The sequence below is a fragment of the Oncorhynchus gorbuscha genome, linkage group LG18, assembly GCF_021184085.1.
Source record: "Oncorhynchus gorbuscha isolate QuinsamMale2020 ecotype Even-year linkage group LG18, OgorEven_v1.0, whole genome shotgun sequence".
In the NCBI taxonomy this organism is placed as follows: Eukaryota; Metazoa; Chordata; class Actinopteri; order Salmoniformes; family Salmonidae; genus Oncorhynchus; species Oncorhynchus gorbuscha.
The window spans coordinates 75,371,171-75,386,365 of NC_060190.1; the positions used below are offsets into that span (position 1 = coordinate 75,371,171).

Below are 15,195 nucleotides of genomic sequence, written 5' to 3' on the forward strand. Positions count from 1 at the left end.
ATAGTTAGGGGATGGATTGGGGATAGTTAGGGTTAGGATGGATAGGGATAGTTAGGGGATGGATGGGGATAGTTAGGGGATGGATTGGGGATAGTTAGGGATGGATTGGGGATAGTTAGGGATGGATTGGGGATGGATTGGGGATTTAGGGATGGATTGGGGATAGTTAGGGGATGGATGGGGGATAGTTAGGGATAGTTAGGGATGGATTGGGATAGTTAGGGATGGATTGGGATAGTTAGGGATGGATTGGGATAGTTAGGGATGGATCGGGGATAGTTAGGGATGGATAGGGATGGATAGGGATGGATAGGGGATAGTTAGAGGATGGATTGGGGATAGTTAGGGATGGATCGGGATAGTTAGGGGATGGATTGGGGATAGTTAGGGATAGTTAGGGATGGATAGGGGATAGTTAGGGATGGATCGGGATAGTTAGGGATGGATTGGGGATAGTTAGGGATGGATCGGGATAGTTAGGGATGGATAGGGGATGGATAGGGATAGTTAGGGATGGATAGGGATAGTTAGGGATGGATCGGGATAGTTAGGGATGGATCGGGGATAGTTAGGGATAGTTAGGGATGGATAGGGGATAGTTAGGGGATGGATAGAGGATAGTTAGAGGATGGATTAGGGATAGTTAGGGATGGATGGGGATAGTTAGGGATGGATTGGGGATAGTTAGGGATGGATTGGGGATAGTTAGGGATGGATAGGGATAGTTAGGGGATAGTTAGGGATAGTTAGGGGATGGATAGGGATAGTTATGGGATGGATAGGGATAGTTAGGGATGGATAGGGATAGTTAGGGATGGATAGGGGATAGTTAGGGGATGGATAGGGATGATAGGGGATAGTTAGGGATGGATTGGGGATAGTTAGGGATGGATAGGGGATAGTTAGGGGATGGATTGGGGATAGTTAGGGATGGATTGGGGATAGTTAGGGGATAGTTAGGGGATGAGTTGGGGATGGATAGGGATGAATTGGGGATAGTTAGGGATGGATAGGGGATAGTTAGGGATGGATTGGGGATAGTTAGGGATGGATCGGGGATAGTTAGGGATGGATCGGGGATAGTTAGGGGATAGTTAGGGATGGATAGGGGATAGTTAGGGGGATGGGATAGTTAGAGGATGGATTGGGGATAGTTAGGGATGGATGGGGATAGTTAGGGGATGGATTGGGGATAGTTAGGGGATGGATTGGGGATAGTTAGGGGATGGATAGGGGATAGTTAGGGATAGTTAGGGATAGTTAGGGATGGATAGGGATAGTTATGGGATGGATAGGGGATAGTTAGGGAATGGATAGGGGATAGTTAGGGATGGATAGGGGATAGTTAGGGATGGATAGGGGATAGTTAGGGGGATGGATAGGGGATAGTTAGGGGATGGATAGGGGATAGTTAGGGATGGATTGGGGATAGTTAGGGGATGGATAGGGATAGTTAGGGGATGGATTGGATAGTTAGGGGATGGATTGGGGATAGTTAGGGGATAGTTAGGGATGAATTGGGGATAGTTAGGGGATGGATTGGGGATAGTTAGGGGATGGATAGGGGATAGTTAGGGATGGATTGGGGATGGATTTGAGATGGATCGGGATAGTTAGGGGATGGATTGGGGATAGTTAGGGGATGGATAGGGGATAGTTAGGGATGGATAGAGGATAGTTAGATGATGGATTGGGGATAGTTAGGGGATGGATCGGGATAGTTAGGGGATGGATTGGGGATAGTTAGGGATAGTTAGGGATGGATAGGGATAGTTAGGGATGGATAGGATAGTTAGGGGATGGATTGGGGATAGTTAGGGGATGGATTGGGGATAGTTAGGGGATAGTTAGGGGATGGATTGGGGATGGATTGGGGATAGTTAGGGATGGATTGGGGATAGTTAGGGGATGGATTGGGGATAGTTAGGGATCGATTGGGGATAGTTAGGGGATGGATTGGGGATAGTTAGGGGATAGTTAGGGGATGGATAGAGGATAGTTAGGGGATGGATTGGGGATGAATAGGGGATGGATAGGGGATGGGTTGGGGATAGTTAGGGGATGGATAGGGATGGATAGGGGATGGATTGGGGATAGTTAGGGGATGGATTGGATGGATTGGGGATAGTTAGGGGATAGTTAGGGATGGGATTGGGGATGGATTGGGATAGTTAGGGGATGGATTGGGGATAGTTAGGGGATGGATTGGGGATAGTTAGGGATGGATTGGGGATAGTTAGGGGATGGATTGGGGATAGTTAGGGGATAGTTAGGGGATGGATAGAGGATAGTTAGGGGATGGATTGGGGATAGTTAGGGATGGAGTGGGGATAGTTAGGGATGGATTGGGGATAGTTAGGGGATAGTTAGGGAATGGATAGAGGATAGTTAGGGATGGATTGGGGATAGTTAGGGGATGGATAGGGGATAGTTAGGGATGGATTGGGGATAGTTAGGGGATGGATTGGGGATAGTTAGGGATAGTTAGGGGATGAGTTGGGGATGGATAGGGGATGAATTGGGGATAGTTAGGGGATGGATAGGGGATAGTTAGGGGATGGATCGGGGATAGTTAGGGATGGATCGGGGATAGTTAGGGGGATCGGATAGTTAGGGGATAGTTAGGGGATGGATAGGGGATAGTTAGGGATGGATAGGGATAGTTAGGGATGGATTGGGGATAGTTAGGAGATGGATAGGGGATAGTTAGGGATGGATTGGGGATAGTTAGGGGAGATAGTTAGGATGGATAGGGGATAGTTAGGGGATAGATTAGGGGATAGTTAGGGATGATAGGGGATAGTTATGGGATGGATAGGGATAGTTAGGGAATGGATAGGGATAGTTAGGGATGGATAGGGGATAGTTAGGGATGATAGGGATAGTTAGGGATGGATAGGGGATAGTTAGGGATGGATAGGGGATAGTTAGGGATGGATTGGGGATAGATTAGGGATGGATAGGGATAGTTAGGGATGAATTGGGATAGTTAGGGATGGTTAGGATAGATTAGGGATAGTTAGGGATAATTAGGGGATGGATTGGGATAGTTAGGGATGGATAGGGGATAGTTAGGGATGGATGGGGATGGATTTGAGATGGATCGGATAGTTAGGGGATGGATTGGGATAGTTAGGGATGGATAGGGGATAGTTAGGGGATGGATAGAGGATAGTTAGATGATGGATTGGGGATAGTTAGGGATGGATCGGGGATAGTTAGGGGATGGATTGGGGATAGTTAGGGATAGTTAGGGATGGATAGGGGATAGTTAGGGATGGATAGGGATAGTTAGGGGATGGATTGGGGATAGTTAGGGGATGGATTGGGGATAGTTAGGGGATAGTTAGGGGATGGATTGGGGATGGATTGGGGATAGTTAGGGGATGGATTGGGGATAGTTAGGGGATGGATTGGGGATAGTTAGGGGATCGATTGGGGATAGTTAGGGATGGATTGGGGATAGTTAGGGGATAGTTAGGGGATGGATAGAGGATAGTTAGGGGATGGATTGGGGATGAATAGGGGATGGATAGGGGATGGGTTGGGGATAGTTAGGGGATGGATAGGGGATGGATAGGGGATGGATTGGGGATAGTTAGGGGATGGATTGGGGATGGATTGGGGATAGTTAGGGGATAGTTAGGGGATGGATTGGGGATGGATTGGGGATAGTTAGGGGATGGATTGGGGATAGTTAGGGATGGATTGGGGATAGTTAGGGGATGGATTGGGGATAGTTAGGGATGGATTGGGGATAGTTAGGGGATAGTTAGGGGATGGATAGAGGATAGTTAGGGGATGGATTGGGGATAGTTAGGGGATGGAGTGGGGATAGTTAGGGGATGGATTGGGGATAGTTAGGGATAGTTAGGGAATGGATAGAGGATAGTTAGGGGATGGATTGGGGATAGTTAGGGGATGGATTGGGGATAGTTAGGGGATGGATTGGGGATAGTTAGGGGATGGATTGGGGATAGTTAGAGGATGGATCGGGATAGTTAGAGGATGGATCAGGGATAGTTAGGGGATGGATCAGGGATAGTTAGGGGATGGATAGGGGATAGTTAGAGGATGGATAGGGGATAGTTAGAGGATGGATAGGGGATAGTTAGAGGATGGATCTGGGATAGTTAGGGGATAGTTAGGGATGGATTGGGGATAGTTAGGGGATGGATAGGGGATGGATTGGGGATAGTTAGGGATGGATAGGGGATAGTTAGAGGATGGATCGGGGATAGTTAGGGATGGATCGGGGATAGTTAGGGATGGATAGGGGATGGATTTGGGATGGATAGGGATAGTTAGGGATGGATTGGGGATAGTTAGGGATGGATTGGGGATGGATTTGGGATGGATAGGGGATAGTTAGGGGATGGATAGGGATAGTTAGGGGATGGATAGGTGATAGTTAGAGGATGGATCGGGGATAGTTAGGGGATGGATAGGGGATGGATTGGGGATAGTTAGGGGATAGTTAGGGGATGGATTGGGGATAGTTAGTGGATAGTTAGGGGATGGATAGGGGATAGTTAGGGGATGGATTGGGGATAGTTAAGGGATGGATTGGGGATGATAGGGGATAGTTAGGGGATGGATTGGGGATGGATTGGGGATAGTTAGGGGATGGATTGGGGATGTTATGGATTGGGGATAGTTATGGGATGGATTGGGGATAGTTAGGGGATGGATAGGGATAGTTAGGGGATGGATTGGGGATGGATAGGGGATAGTTAGGGATGGATTAGGGGATGGATTGGATTGGGGATAGTTAGGGATGGATTGGGGATGGATTGGGGATGGATTGGGAATGGATAGGGATGGATTAGGGATGGATTGGGGATGGATAGGGGATGGTTAGGGGATGGATAGGGGATGGATAGGGATGGATTGGGGATAGTTAAGGGATGGATTTGGGATAGTTAGGGGATGGATTGGGGATAGTTAGGGATAGTTAGGGGATGGATTGGGGATAGTTAGGGATGGATTGGGGATAGTTAGGGGATGGATTGGGGATAGTTAGGGGATGGATTGGGGATAGTTAGGGGATGGATTGGGGATAGTTAGGGATGGATGGATAGTTAGGGGATAGTTAGGGGATGGATTGGGGATAGTTAGGGGATGGATTGGGGATAGTTAGGGGATGGATTGGGGATAGTTAGTGGATAGTTAGGGATGGATTGGGATGGATAGGGGATGGATTGGGGATGGATAGGGGATTAGGGGATGGATAGGGGTGGATAGAGGATAGTTAGGGATGGATTGGGGATAGTTAGGGGATGGATTGGGGATAGTTAGGGATGGATTGGGGATAGTTAGGGATAGGATGGATTGGGGATAGTTAGGGGATGGATTGGGGATAGTTAGGGGATGGATAGAGGATAGTTAGGGGATGGATTGGGGATGAATAGGGGATGGATAGGGATGGGTTGGGGATAGTTAGGGGATGGATTGGGGATGGATAGGGATGGTTAGGGGATGGATAGGGGATGGATAGGGGATGGATTGGGGATAGTTAAGGGATGGATTTGGGATAGTTAGGGATGGATTGGGGATAGTTAGGGATAGTTAGGGGATGGATTGGGGATAGTTAGGGGATGGATTGGGGATAGTTAGGGGATGGATTGGGGATAGTTAGGGGATGGATTGGGGATAGTTAGGGGATGGATTGGGGATAGTTAGGGGATGGATGGGGGATAGTTAGGGGATAGTTAGGGGATGGATTGGGGATAGTTAGGGATGGATTGGGGATAGTTAGGGGATGGATTGGGGATAGTTAGTGGATAGTTAGGGGATGGATTGCGGATGGATAGGGGATGGATTGGGGATGGATAGGGGATGGATAGGGGATGGATAGGGGTGGATAGAGGATAGTTAGGGGATGGATTGGGGATAGTTAGGGGATGGATTGGGGATAGTTAGGGATGGATTGGGGATAGTTAGGGGATAGATTGGGGATGGATTGGGGATAGTTAGGGGATGGATTGGGGATAGTTAGGGGATGGATTGGGGATGGATAGGGGATAGTTAGGGGATGTATAGGGGATTAGGGGATGGATTGGGGATAGTTAGGGGATGGATTGGGGATGGATTGGGGATGGATTGGGAATGGATAGGGGATGGATTAGGGATGGATTGGGGATGGATAGGGGATGGATTGGGGATAGTTAGGGGATGGATTGAGGATGGGATTGGGGATGGATTGGGGATGGATTGGGAATGGATAGGGGGTGGATTAGGGATGGATTGGGGATGGATAGGGATGGATTGGGGATGGATTGAGATGGGATTGGGGATAGTTAGGGATGGATCGGGGATAGTTAGGGGATAGTTAGGGGATGGATAGGGGATAGTTAGGGGATGGATAGAGGATAGTTAGAGGATGGATTGGGGATAGTTAGGGGATGGATGGGGATAGTTAGGGATGGATTGGGGATAGTTAGGGGATGGATTGGGGATAGTTAGGGATGGATAGGGATAGTTAGGGGATAGTTAGGGGGATAGTTAGGGGATGGATAGGGGATAGTTATGGGATGGATAGGGGATAGTTAGGGATGGATAGGGGATAGTTAGGGGATGGATAGGGGAAGTTAGGATGGATAGGGGATAGTTAGGGATGGATAGGGGATAGTTAGGGGATGGATAGGGGATAGTTAGGGGATGGATCGGGATAGTTAGGGGATAGTTAGGGATGGATAGGGATAGTTAGGGATGGATAGAGGATAGTTAGAGGATGGATTGGGGATAGTTAGGGATGGATGGGGATAGTTAGGGATGGATTGGGGATAGTTAGGGATGGATTGGGATAGTTAGGGGATGGATAGGGATAGTTAGGGGATAGTTAGGGAGAGTTAGGGGATGGATAGGGATAGTTATGGGATGGATAGGGGATAGTTAGGGATGGATAGGGATAGTTAGGGGATGGATAGGATAGTTAGGGATGGATAGGGGATAGTTAGGGGATGGATAGGGATAGTTAGGGGATGGATAGGGGATAGTTAGGGATGGATAGGGATAGTTAGGGGATGGATTGGGGATAGTTAGGGATGGATAGGGATAGTTAGGGATGGATTGGGGATAGTTAGGGGATGGATTGGGGATAGTTAGGGGATAGTTAGGGGATGAATTGGGGATGGATAGGGGATGAATTGGGGATAGTTAGGGATGGATAGGGGATAGTTAGGGATGGATCGGGGATAGTTAGGGATGGATCGGGATAGTTAGGGGGATCGGATAGTTAGGGGATAGTTAGGGGATGGATAGGGGATAGTTAGGGGATGGATAGAGGATAGTTAGAGGATGGATTGGGGATAGTTAGGGATGGATGGGGATAGTTAGGGGATGGATTGGGGATAGTTAGGGGATGGATTGGGGATAGTTAGGGATGGATAGGGGATAGTTAGGGATAGTTAGGGGATAGTTAGGGGATGGATAGGGGATAGTTATGGGATGGATAGGGGATAGTTAGGGGATGGATAGGGGATAGTTAGGGGATGGATAGGGGATAGTTAGGGGATGGATAGGATAGTTAGGGGATGGATAGGGGATAGTTAGGGGATGGATAGGGGATAGTTAGGGGATGGATTGGGGATAGTTAGGATGGATAGGGGATAGTTAGGGGATGGATTGGGGATAGTTAGGGGATGGATTGGGGATAGTTAGGGGATAGTTAGGGGATGAATTGGGGATAGTTAGGGGATGGATTGGGGATAGTTAGGGGATGGATAGGGGATAGTTAGGGGATGGATGGGGGATGGATTTGAGATGGATCGGGATAGTTAGGGGATGGATTGGGGATAGTTAGGGGATGGATAGGGGATAGTTAGGGATGGATAGAGGATAGTTAGATGATGGATTGGGGATAGTTAGGGGATGGATCGGGGATAGTTAGGGGATGGATTGGGGATAGTTAGGGGATCTTTAGGGATGGATAGGGGATAGTTAGGGGATGGATAGGGGATAGTTAGGGGATGGATTGGGGATAGTTAGGGATGGATTGGGGATAGTTAGGGGATAGTTAGGGGATGGATTGGGGATGGATTGGGGATAGTTAGGGGATGGATTGGGGATAGTTAGGGGATGGATTGGGGATAGTTAGGGATCGATTGGGGATAGTTAGGGGATGGATTGGGGATAGTTAGGGGATAGTTAGGGATGGATAGAGGATAGTTAGGGATGGATTGGGGATGAATAGGGGATGGATAGGGGATGGGTTGGGGATAGTTAGGGATGGATAGGGGATGGATAGGGGATGGATTGGGGATAGTTAGGGGATGGATTGGGGATGGATTGGGGATAGTTAGGGGATAGTTAGGGATGGATTGGGGATGGATTGGGGATAGTTAGGGGATGGATTGGGGATAGTTAGGGATGGATTGGGGATAGTTAGGGGATGGATTGGGGATAGTTAGGGGATGGATTGGGGATAGTTAGGGGATAGTTAGGGGATGGATAGAGGATAGTTAGGGGATGGATTGGGGATAGTTAGGGGATGGAGTGGGGATAGTTAGGGGATGGATTGGGGATAGTTAGGGGATAGTTAGGGAATGGATAGAGGATAGTTAGGGGATGGATTGGGGATAGTTAGGGGATGGATTGGGGATAGTTAGGGGATGGATTGGGGATAGTTAGGGGATGGATTGGGGATAGTTAGAGGATGGATCGGGATAGTTAGAGGATGGATCAGGGATAGTTAGGGATGGATAGGGGATAGTTAGGGGATGGATAGGGGATAGTTAGAGGATGGATAGGGGATAGTTAGAGGATGGATAGGGATAGTTAGAGGATGGATCTGGGATAGTTAGGGGATAGTTAGGGGATGGATTGGGGATAGTTAGGGGATGGATGGGGATGGATTGGGGATAGTTAGGGATGGATAGGGGATAGTTAGGGATGGATCGGGGATAGTTAGGGGATGGATCGGGGATAGTTAGGGGATGGATAGGGGATGGATTTGGGATGGATAGGGGATAGTTAGGGATGGATTGGGGATAGTTAGGGGATGGATTGGGGATGGATTTGGGATGGATAGGGGATAGTTAGGGGATGGATAGGGGATAGTTAGGGGATGGATAGGTGATAGTTAGAGGATGGATCGGGGATAGTTAGGGGATGGATTGGGATAGTTAGGGGATAGTTAGGGGATGGATTGGGGATAGTTAGTGGATAGTTAGGGATGGATAGGGGATAGTTAGGGGATGGATTGGGGATAGTTAAGGGATGGATTGGGGATAGATTAGTTAGGGATGGATTGGGGATGGATTGGGGATAGTTAGGGGATGGATTGGGGATAGTTAGGGGTGGATTGGGGATAGTTATGGGATGGATTGGGGATAGTTAGGGGATGGATAGAGGATAGTTAGGGGATGGATTGGGGATGGATAGGGGATAGTTAGGGGATGTATAGGGATAGGGGATGGATAGGGGATGGATTGGGGATAGTTAGGGGATGGATTGGGGATGGATTGGGGATGGATTGGGAATGGATAGGGATGGATTAGGGATGGATTGGGGATGGATAGGGGATGGTTAGGGGATGGATAGGGGATGGATAGGGGATGGATTGGGGATAGTTAAGGGATGGATTTGGGATAGTTAGGGGATGGATTGGGGATAGTTAGGGGATAGTTAGGGGATTATTCAACCATGCTGGTCATTTATGAACATTTGAACATCTTGATTCTGTTATAATCTCCACCCGGCACAGCCAGAAGAGGACTGGCCACCCCACATATGCTCTCTCTAATTCTCTCTTTCTTTCTCTCTCTCGGAGGACCTGAGCCCTAGGACCGTGCCCCAGGACTACCTGACATGATGGCTCCTTGCTGTCCCCAGTCCACCTGACTGTGCTGCTGCTCCAGTTTCAACTGTTCTGCCTTATTATTATTTGACCATGCTGGTCATTTATGAACATTTGAACATCTTGGTCATTTTCTGTTATAATCTCTACCCGGCACAGCCAGAAGAGGACTGGCCACCCCACATAGCCCGGTTCCTCTCTAGGTTTCTTCCTAGGTTTTGGCCTTTCTAGGGAGTTTTTCCTAGCCACCGTGCTTTTACACCTGCATTGTTTGCTGTTTGGGGTTTTAGGCTGGGTTTCTGGCACTTTGAGATATCAGCTGATGTACGGAGGGCTATATAAATAAATTTGATTTGATTTGATTTGATTTAGTTAGGGGATGGATTGGGGATAGTTAGGGGATGGATTGGGGATAGTTAGGGGATGGATTGGGGATAGTTAGGGATGGATTGGGGATAGTTAGGGGATGGATTGGGGATAGTTAGGGGATGGATGGGGGATAGTTAGGGGATAGTTAGGGGATGGATTGGGGATAGTTAGGGGATGGATTGGGGATAGTTAGGGGATGGATTGGGGATAGTTATAGTTAGGGATGGATTGGGGATAGGGGATGGATTGGGGATGGATAGGGGATGGATAGGGGATGGATAGGGGTGGATAGAGGATAGTTAGGGGATGGATTGGGGATAGTTAGGGGATGGATTGGGGATAGTTAGGGGATGGATTGGGGATAGTTAGGGGATGGATTGGGGATGGATTGGGGATAGTTAGGGGATGGATTGGGGATAGTTAGGGGATGGATAGAGGATAGTTAGGGGATGGATTGGGGATGAATAGGGGATGGATAGGGATGGGTTGGGGATAGTTAGGGGATGGATTGGGGATGGATAGGGGATGGTTAGGGGATGGATAGGGGATGGATAGGGGATGGATTGGGGATAGTTAAGGGATGGATTTGGGATAGTTAGGGATGGATTGGGGATAGTTAGGGATAGTTAGGGGATGGATTGGGGATAGTTAGGGGATGGATTGGGGATAGTTAGGGGATGGATTGGGGATAGTTAGGGGATGGATTGGGGATAGTTAGGGGATGGATTGGGGATAGTTAGGGGATGGATGGGGGATAGTTAGGGATAGTTAGGGGATGGATTGGGGATAGTTAGGGGATGGATTGGGGATAGTTAGGGGATGGATTGGGGATAGTTAGTGGATAGTTAGGGGATGGATTGGGATGGATAGGGGATGGATTGGGGATGGATAGGGGATGGATAGGGGATGGATAGGGGTGGATAGAGGATAGTTAGGGGATGGATTGGGGATAGTTAGGGATGGATTGGGGATAGTTAGGGGATGGATTGGGGATAGTTAGGGGATAGATTGGGGATGGATTGGGGATAGTTAGGGGATGGATAAGGGGGGATAGGGGATAGTTAGGGGATGGATTGGGGATGGATAGGGGATAGTTAGGGGATGTATAGGGGATGAATAGGGGATGGATTGGGGATAGTTAGGGGATGGATTGGGGATGGATTGGGGATGGATTGGGAATGGATAGGGGATGGATTAGGGATGGATTGGGGATGGATAGGGGATGGATTGGGGATAGTTAGGGATGGATTGAGGATGGGATTGGGGATGGATTGGGGATGGATTGGGGATGGATTGGGAATGGATAGGGGATGGATTAGGGATGGATTGGGGATGGATAGGGGATGGATTGGGGATGGATTGAGGATGGGATTGGGGATGGATAGGGGATGGATTGGGAATGGATAGGGGATGGATTAGGGATGGATTGGGGATGGATAGGGGATGGATTGGGGATGGATTGAGGATGGGATTGGGGATGGATAGGGGATGGATTGGGGATGGATTGAGGATGGGATTGGGGATGGATAGGGGATGGATTGGGGATGGATTGGGGATGGACTGGGGATAAGGGAAGGCTAGTACACAGGAGGAACATCAACAATAGAGTATACATCATTTTGAGATCAATCTGTTCTTCTGATTCCTTATTGTAATCAGATTTTCAGGTTATTAATTTCATGTTTTTTCTCTGTCCAGTTGAATGAAATCAGACTGATTAATACACTGACCAGTTGAATGAAATCAGACTGATTAATACACTGTCCAGTTGAATGAAATCAGACTGATTAATACACTGTCCAGTTGAATGAAATCAGACTGATTAATACACTGTCCAGTTGAATGAAATCAGACTGATTAATACACTGACCAGTTGAATGAAATCAGACTGATTAATACACTGACCAGTTGAATGAAATCAGACTGATTAATACACTGTCCAGTTGAATGAAATCAGACTGATTAATACACTGACCAGTTGAATGAAATCAGACTGATTAATACACTGACCATGCTGTTTCTGGTTTTTAGGATGCACGTTTCTCATCTTTCCCTTCCTCTCTCCAGATGAGACGTCGTTCGAGGCTGGCATCAAGGTTCAGATCCACACACAGGACGAGCCTCCCTTCATTGACCAGCTGGGTTTCGGTGTAGCCCCGGGCTTCCAGACCTTTGTATCCTGTCAGGAACAACGGGTAAGGTATCAATCAATCCATCAAGCCTGCAATTATTGGCTCTTCCCAATGTGGGCTTGCTAAAAGGGAAGGAACAACAAAATAATAATAATGGTTGTCTGGGTTATTGTTGATGTCTGTATGTGGGAGGTTGTTTTGTTGTTCGTGACGATGTCGTCCTGCCATAGTAATGAAGAAGGACGTGATGATGTCATCCTGCCATAGTAATAAAGGACGTGATGATGTCATCCTGCCATAGTAATAAAGAAGGACGTGATGATGTCATCCTGCCATTTTAATGAAGAAGAACGTGATGATGTCATCCTGCCATATTAATGAAGAAGGACGTGATGATGTCATCCTGCCATAGTAATAAAGGACGTGGTGATGTCATCCTGCCATAGTAATGAAGAAGGGCGTGATGATGTCATCCTGCCATAGTAATAAAGGACGTGATGATGTCATCCTGCCATAGTAATGAAGAAGGACGTGATGATGTCATCCTGCCATAGTAATAAAGGACGTGATGATGTCTTCCTGCCATAGTAATGAAGAAGGACGTGATGATGTCATCCTGCCATAGTAATAAAGGACGTGATGATGTCATCCTGCCATAGTAATGAAGAAGGACGTGATGATGTCATCCTGCCATAGTAATAAAGGACGTGGTGATGTCATCCTGCCATAGTAATGAAGAAGGATGTGATGATGTCATCCTGCCATAGTAATAAAGGACGTGATGATGTCATCCTGCCATAGTAATAAAGAAGGACGTGATGATGTCATCCTGCCATTTTAATGAAGAAGGACGTGATGATGTCATCCTGCCATATTAATGAAGAAGGACGTGATGATGTCATCCTGCCATAGTAATAAAGAAGGACGTGATGATGTCATCCTGCCATTTTAATGAAGAAGGACGTGATGATGTCATCCTGCCATATTAATGAAGAAGGACGTGATGATGTCATCCTGCCATAGTAATAAAGAAGGACGTGATGATGTCATCCTGCCATTTTAATGAAGAAGGACGTGATGATGTCATCCTGCCATATTAATGAAGAAGGACGTGATGATGTCATCCTGCCATAGTAATAAAGAAGGACGTGATGATGTCATCCTGCCATAGTAATAAAGAAGGACGTGATGATGTCATCCTGCCATTTTAATGAAGAAGGACGTGTGACGGACAGAATCCCAACCAGCATACACCATTACAGTGATTCCCAACCAGCATACACCATTACAGTAATTCCCAACCAGCATACACCATTACAGTGATTCCCAACCAGCATACACCATTACAGTGATTTCCAAAGGTCGTGTTCTTGTTGAAAACAGGACGAGGTTATTCTGAAACCCAGTCAGTCAGTTTTCACCTTGAAAAGACTCCGATCTCATTTTATATTTTCCTGATGCATGTGTTCCCTTACAGGGATCTCATCAGTGGCTTGGTGGATATCCACACTTTTAAATCAGTGCTCCCATGCTCTCTCTTCAGGAAAGAAGAATAATTCCATGTGATCTATTCCATCCAACTCTACCCTCTCATCATGTACACTACCGTTCAAAGGTTTTAGAAATGTCCTTGTTTTTGAAAGAAAAGCACATTTTGTTGTCCATTAAAATAACATAAAATTGATCAGAAATACAGTGTAGACATCGTTAATGTTGTAAATGACTATTTTAGCTGGAAACAGCAGATTTGTAATGGAATATCTACATAGGCGTACAGAGGCCCATTATTAGCAACCATCACTCCTGTGTTCCAATGGCACGTTGTGTTAGCTAATCCAAGTTTATCATTTTAAAAGGCAAATTGATCATTAGAAAACCCTTTTGCAATTATGTTAGCACAGCTGAAAACTAGTTCTGATTAAAGAAGCAATAAAACTGGCCTTCTTTAGACTAGTTGTGTATCTGGTATCTAGTTGTGTACCATTACAAATCTTCCGTTAATGGATCATGTTTTTGGCCAGAGACGTCATCAGAGCGCGCAACAGAACAGTGTACACTCTGTCTCCTCTCGGTTTGTTGTTGTTTTGAAATAGTTTCTAAATCATAGCTGAAGTTTGTATTGCTATGGATACCGTGACGCGGTCAGCCTTTACGGCTGGGACTGCAAGTTTGTCTCCAGGATTCCTGTTAAGTAGCAGTTAGCTGCTATCCATCATGAAAACGGAGCAGGCTAACGCTAGCAGTGCTAGCCATTATGAAAACGGAGCAGGCTAACGCTAGCAGTGCTAGCCATTATGAAAACGGAGCAGGCTAACGCTAGCAGTGCTAGCCATTAATGAAAACGGAGCAGGCTAACGCTAGCAGTGCTAGCCATCATGAAAATGGAGCAGGCTAACGCTAGCAGTGCTAGCCATCATGAAAATGGAGCAGGCTAACGCTAGCAGTGCTAGCCTACCGGTGTGTTTATTCACAGCTGGGAACAAATGCTTCAGGTGTGACATTATTTCCACACAATCATAAGATACGGTGTAACTAGAAAATGAACAGGGATGTGTCTGCCCTAAATGCACCACCATCAATCATCTCAGGGAAGAGATCCTCCGGCTGTTAGCTCGGCTGAGAGTAAAGGATAACCTGCTTTCTAAGTACACCGACCTTGCTGTAACCCAGGCAACCTGAATCACCGTTTTAAATGCCTCCTATAGCAAAGCTGTCGATGAGTCGGGTGGCGTTGATCTGTCCAAATCTAACAGACAGTTGTTCAGCTCAACTCCACGGCCCCATGGGAGGCTGGACAGGAGATCGGGGAGGCAGTCTGGCCACCCTTCATCTATCCGAGAAGATCTGATCCAGCTTTGCCCCGCTTGAGATGGATCTGCCAGCCCAGGAAGTCAG

The 15,195-nt window shown here is 47.2% G+C and overlaps 1 protein-coding gene across 1 annotated transcript in view; it reads left to right on the top strand.

Annotated features, from left to right (window-relative positions):
* LOC124002425 (acid-sensing ion channel 1-like) overlaps positions 1 to 15,195 on the top strand; it is a 445,922-nt gene that overhangs the window by 391,874 nt on the left and 38,853 nt on the right. Inside the window, exon 4 of the mRNA XM_046309795.1 lies at positions 12,236 to 12,363. Coding sequence (XP_046165751.1) covers positions 12,236 to 12,363 — 128 coding nt within the window. The remainder of the gene's footprint in view (positions 1 to 12,235; positions 12,364 to 15,195) is intronic.